The sequence below is a fragment of the Equus przewalskii genome, chromosome 10 (assembly GCF_037783145.1).
Source record: "Equus przewalskii isolate Varuska chromosome 10, EquPr2, whole genome shotgun sequence".
NCBI classification, from domain to species: Eukaryota; Metazoa; Chordata; class Mammalia; order Perissodactyla; family Equidae; genus Equus; species Equus przewalskii.
The window spans coordinates 50,636,260-50,641,990 of NC_091840.1; the positions used below are offsets into that span (position 1 = coordinate 50,636,260).

The 5,731-nt window shown below is 43.8% G+C and overlaps 1 protein-coding gene across 3 annotated transcripts in view; it reads left to right on the forward strand.

Annotated features, from left to right (window-relative positions):
* Positions 1 to 5,731, forward strand: part of DNAH2 (dynein axonemal heavy chain 2) — a 105,757-nt gene that overhangs the window by 99,356 nt on the left and 670 nt on the right. For all 3 annotated transcript variants that reach the window (XR_011523634.1, XM_070563230.1, XM_070563231.1), the window contains 7 exons: positions 3,247 to 3,438; positions 3,605 to 3,789; positions 4,027 to 4,255; positions 4,330 to 4,481; positions 4,604 to 4,718; positions 5,216 to 5,392; positions 5,491 to 5,565. Coding sequence is in view for 2 of the 3 variants with exons in the window: in XM_070563230.1 (XP_070419331.1) it covers positions 3,247 to 3,438; positions 3,605 to 3,789; positions 4,027 to 4,255; positions 4,330 to 4,481; positions 4,604 to 4,718; positions 5,216 to 5,392; positions 5,491 to 5,565 (1,125 nt within the window). In the remaining variant the exon portion in view is untranslated. The remainder of the gene's footprint in view (positions 1 to 3,246; positions 3,439 to 3,604; positions 3,790 to 4,026; positions 4,256 to 4,329; positions 4,482 to 4,603; positions 4,719 to 5,215; positions 5,393 to 5,490; positions 5,566 to 5,731) is intronic.

A 5,731-nucleotide genomic window follows, 5' to 3' on the forward strand; every position in this document is an offset into this window, starting at 1 on the left:
GTTTAAAGTTGATTTTTATTTACCTTTATTTTTTTCTGCCAACAAAAGTGTTCTGTACCCCCATTTGAAAATTTCAAATGGTCCAGAAATGTGTCACCAGTGGAACAGAACATTTTTTAATTCATTTTGTTTAAAAATCTTTTGTTTGCCTTCTAAGAGAGGTGTGTGCCTTGGTAACTAGAGGGTCCTCTGTTGGTTGAGCCCCTGTGATGGGCAGAGGTATGCAAGTGCACAGGGAGGTGCTGTTGAGGTCTGCATAATGAAAGTGGGAGGCAATGATAAATCTGAGGGAAATCTAGGAGGAGGAGAGAGGAATCAGAGAGGATGGTTCTGCAGTGGGGCAGGTCCGGAGGAGAGAGGGCCCCATCCTGGCTCAGCCCAGGAGCGGTTCTGTGAAATGCTGCCTGCTGCTAAGGCAGAATATCCTGGTGATCAGCCAAACCTTCAGTGAAAGTAGAACATACAGGGCATACTTGGGACAACTGGATTTCTTTTGGAAGCTAACAAAGAGGTCAATATGTTTTAAATATTTATTTGGAAATCACTTTAAACTTAGAGAAAAGTTGTAAGAATAAGAATAGTACAAAGAACACCCACATACATGTCACCCAGATTCAACTACTGCTAATGTTTTGCCCCACTTGCCTTATCACTTCATCTCTCTCTGTTTCTCTCTCTCTTTGCACACACACACTTTTGCTGAACCATTTGAGGGTAAATTTCATATATCATGGCCATTTATCTCTAAATCTCTAGACGCTTCAGTGTATTTCAGTGTAAAGATCTCAATCCCAAGAAGAAGGATGCTCTCTTACATAAGTGCAGTGCAGTTGCCAACTTCAATAAGTCGATATAATATTTTAATCTAAATCTATTATATATTCCAAATTTGTTAAATGACTCAATCATGTCCTTTATAAATTTCCCCCCAGCACAGGATCCATTCTAGATCAGGTATTGCGATTTTGTCGTCCTCTGAAAGAGGCCAGTTTTTGCATCAGGATATACAAAGTCAGCCCAAATAGTCAAAAGGACAGTGGTTCATCTGAGTTTTGCTTCAACTAAGAAAGTCCCTATAATCACAGGCCCCCCCGCCCATTGTCCGCTTAGGGTGTAGTCCTGGAGTATATTCTTGGATCACTGCCTGTCATCCAGTCTTTTTAAAAAAATTAAATATTAAGTAGATACAAAAGAATATTTATAAAATATATGCAAGATATAAACAATCAAGATTCAATAAACACCTGTGTGACCATCATCCTGTGTAAGAAAGAAGATGCCATTTTCTTTGAAGTCTCAGTGCACTTCTCCCCAATCTCCTCGCCTTCCCTCCCCACTCAGAAGAAGCCACTATGCTGATGTTGTGTTTGTCACTTTCTTTTCTTTATAATTTTAACACAAAAGTTTGTATGGCTAGTGGAACCATGTTGTATACATACATATTCCTCTGCGACTTGATTTTTTCATTCAATATTATGTACTTAATATTCATTCATGCTGTTCTTCATGTTTCATAGTTCTTCATACATTCCAGATCCCAATCTTTTGTCAGTTATGTATTTTGTAGGTTATCTTTTCTCTTTTCTTTATGTTATTTTTTGGTGAATAGAAATTCTTAAATTTTATGAGGCTAGATTTAGCCATCTTCTTTTTTATGGTTTGTGCTTCTACGTCTTGTTCAAGAAATCTTTGCTTACTCCAAGGTTGTAAAGGCACTCTCTTATACTTGCTTTAAAAAAAATCTTATAATTTGACTTCCACATTTAGATTTTTAGTCACTTGAAATTGATTTTGTGAGTGTGGAATGACATAGAGGTCTAATTTTATTTTTTCAACATGGATAACCAACTGTCTCAGTACCATTATTGAATAGCCCACAATTACCCTTCTGATCTGCAATGCCTGCTCAGCCTTAATCATGTTTCCATATATATATATGGGTTTCTGGACCCTTTATTCTGTTCATTGTCAAGTTGTTTATCCTGGGGGTCAATATACACTCTTTTTTTTTTTTTTAAAGATTGGCACCTGAGCTAACATCTGTTGCCAATCTTCTTCCTCTTTTTTTATTCTTCTTCTCCCCAATTGTCTTAATTACCATAAAGTTCTATAATAATTCTTGATAGCCAGTAAGGCAAGTCTCCTTACTTGATTCTTCTTCAAGCTATTCATTGCCTTTTATTCTCCAACATAAATTTTGGAATTAACTTGTCAAGTTCCACAAAAAAATTCCATTGATCAATTTGGAGGAAATCAACATCTTTAGGATACTGAGTTTCCCAATCCATGAGTATAGTATGTCTCTCCATTTATTTTTTATTTCAATAAAGTTTTGTAATTTTCTCTATAAAGTTTTGTACATTTTGTTAGATTCATTCCTAGATATTTTACTTATTTTGATGATGTTATAAATGGCATTAAAAAATCATATTTTATTTTTGTTACCGGTCTATTCACTATTCTTCCTTTAGTTTTCTCACTATTCCATTCTGTCCATCATAGAGGAGTCTTCTTAAAACACTGTTTCAACATATCATAGAAGGTGGCTCCATGATGCCTGGTGAATCAAGTCCAAATGGCTCAAACTGCCCTTCTTAATTGCATCGCCATCTGTTCAAGACCCTTCTTACCCTACCTGAGCACTTCACTTGACTTCACTTGGACTCCTCTTCTCAGTTATTCTCCTCTTTGTGGCTTTATTCTTTCAATTCTTTCCATCACCAGGAAACCAAGACCCTCCTCTTAGCCTAGTCATCTCCTTCCCATTTGTAAGACTTAGCCTAAATCCCAACTTGTTCATGAGCCTGAAAAATCCAATCACATAAAATGTTCCTCCTTGATGATATATATACTATGGCCCTTTTAATCTACACTGAACCTTTGCACGTAATAGTGTACATTTTTGTTCATTAATAGTGGCATACGTATGTCTTCATCTTTGTTCATATTTTCTGGCACTCCCAAATTGAGTTGGCCTACCCACCATTGAGAACATTGTGGCTGAGAAGATCAAAAGTGGGGGGACAAGAAGGTAGGGCTGCCACTAGCCCATACAGTGCCTGTGTGTGAACTAGAGAAAGGCACCCAGCCTTGTGAATGAGTGCACATCTCAGCATGCAGATCAAGGGCTGGATTTCAGCCTCTATTCACCCCTTCAGCCAGTGCCCTTGTGCAGTGAGCAATGTCCATAACTGTACACGGTGGTGCTAGTGGCACGGCTGAGCCACTGTACTTCATTGTGCCCAGGGCCTAAAGGCCAACATGACACGTCTTTACCAATTGATGACGGAACCACAGTTTTCCCGCTGCTCCAAACCTGCCAAGTATAAGAAGCTGCTGTTTGCACTCTGCTTCTTCCACTCTGTGTTACTGGAACGCAAAAAGTTCCTGCAGCTTGGCTGGAACATTATCTATGGCTTCAACGACTCTGACTTTGAGGTTCGTGCTACCCAGGGGTCCCTCATCCCAGCCCTCTCTCCTTCCTGCCCCATTAGCTCCCCTGAAAGAATATCTGCTGTCAGAAAGCCTGTGTTAAAGCCCCATTGCAAGAGTTCCTGCCATAACTGTGTGGGGGGCTGGGGGCTTGGGCTGGGACCATGCACAGGTGTCAGAGAACTTGCTGAGCCTCTATCTGGATGAGTATGAGGAGACACCCTGGGATGCACTCAAATACCTCATTGCCGGCGTCAACTATGGTGGGCACGTCACAGATGACTGGGACCGGCGCCTGCTCACCACCTACATCAATGACTATTTCTGTGACCAGTCTCTATCAACTCCCTCCTACCGGTGAGGAGGAGGTGGCACTCAACAGGGGGCTAGAGGACACAAAGAGACCAGGTGGCACTGGCGGAGGGGAAGTGTTTGAGGAGAAAATATGAGATTGGGAGAAGGCAGAGCTTGTGGGAGGGGGAGCAAGAGCAGGGAGTTGGACAAATGGGACATGTGTAGGGATTGGGGTCTTGGCCTGGCATTGAAGCCCCAGTGTCCCCACAACGTGGTGATAATTATGCTGTGGCTCCCCAGGTTGTCAGTATTGGAGACTTATTTCATCCCCAAGGATGGGAGCTTGGCCTCTTACAAGGAGTACATCAGCATGTTGCCCGCCATGGACCCCCCTGAGGCCTTTGGCCAGCACCCCAATGCGGATGTGGCCTCCCAGATCACGGAGGCACGAACTCTCTTTGAGACTCTGCTTTCCCTGCAACCCCAGATTACACCCACCAAGGCTGGAGGCCAGAGTCGGGAAGACAAGGTAAAAGACAGACACCTGGGGGAGGGGAAGCAATGAGGAAGACAGGTCTACACCCAGAGCTCCTGTCTCATCAGGTCCTTGAGTTGGCTGCTGATGTGAAACAGAAGATCCCTGAAATGATCGACTATGAGGGGACCCGGAAACTGCTGGCTATGGACCCCTCCCCCCTCAACGTGGTCCTTCTGCAGGAGATCCAGAGATACAACAAGCTTATGGAGACCATCCTGTAAGATGGAGAGGGGCTCTGCAGAATGTGGGGAGGACGCAAGAGGACAGGCCTTCACCCCCTACCTAATATGGCTTTCCTAGCTCCATCCTCTCTCTAACCCTCCACCTTATCCTGCTCAGGTTCTCACTGACGGACCTAGAAAAAGGGATCCAGGGTCTCATTGTCATGTCTACAAGCCTGGAAGAGATTTTCAACTGCATCTTTGATGCCCATGTCCCTCCACTCTGGGGAAAGGCAAGATTACATCACTGTTGATCCAACTCCAACAATGAGCTCTCCTCTCACCCTTGGGCCCCCAATCTCCTCATTCTGGGAGGCAAACAGCCAAAAGTAGTGAGCATGGGCTTTGGAGCCAGACAGGTTCAAAGCTGAAATCTGGCTCTTCCATTCACTGCCTGACTTTGTACAAGTTATTAACTTAGGAACTAACTCAGGACAAGTTACTAACCTCTCCAAGGCTGTCTCAAAGATTCCTAATACTGTACATAATCCTTAGTACATCCTTCATTAACGGTGACTGGGTAATATTACTGTTGCTATTGTTGCCAACAAATAGCTGTTGTTTTATGCTTCTTTCCTGGGAGTTGGCTTTGGGAGAGTTTTGCCCAACTATAGCTGGGGAACAGGGGCTGACACCACATGTTCTTCTCATATCTGCTCTGAGTACTCAAAATTAGGATTTGAATGCATGACTAAATGAATGAACACACACACACTGCCTCCTCCTCCAGGCGTATCCCTCACAAAAGCCATTGGCTGCATGGACCCGGGACTTGGCTATGCGTGTGGAACAGTTTGAGCTGTGGGCCAGCCGTGCCCGGCCTCCTGTGATCTTCTGGCTGTCTGGCTTCACTTTTCCCACAGGCTTCCTCACTGCTGTGCTACAGTCTTCAGCTCGCCAAAACAATGTGAGCAATGTGGAAAGTGTAATGGGGGAGGGATGCTGGGGACATGTATTTGCTCTCCTCTTTGGCGGTCCTCTCTTATTCTCACCTTCAATCCCCAGATTTCAGTGGACAGCCTCTCTTGGGAGTTTATTGTTTCCACTGTGGACGACAGTAACCTAGTGTATCCACCTAAGGTGGGAACCAGATGTGCTTGGGGCTCTGAGCAAAGGCGGGTTTCGCAGAGGAGGGTGCTGGGAGCAAAGGTGGGAAATAATTGGTTGAGAAGGGAGGAGAGAGGTGACAGATCAGGGATGCTGGCAACTGAGGGTCTAGACTTCCTCTTCAAACCTGCCCCCATCT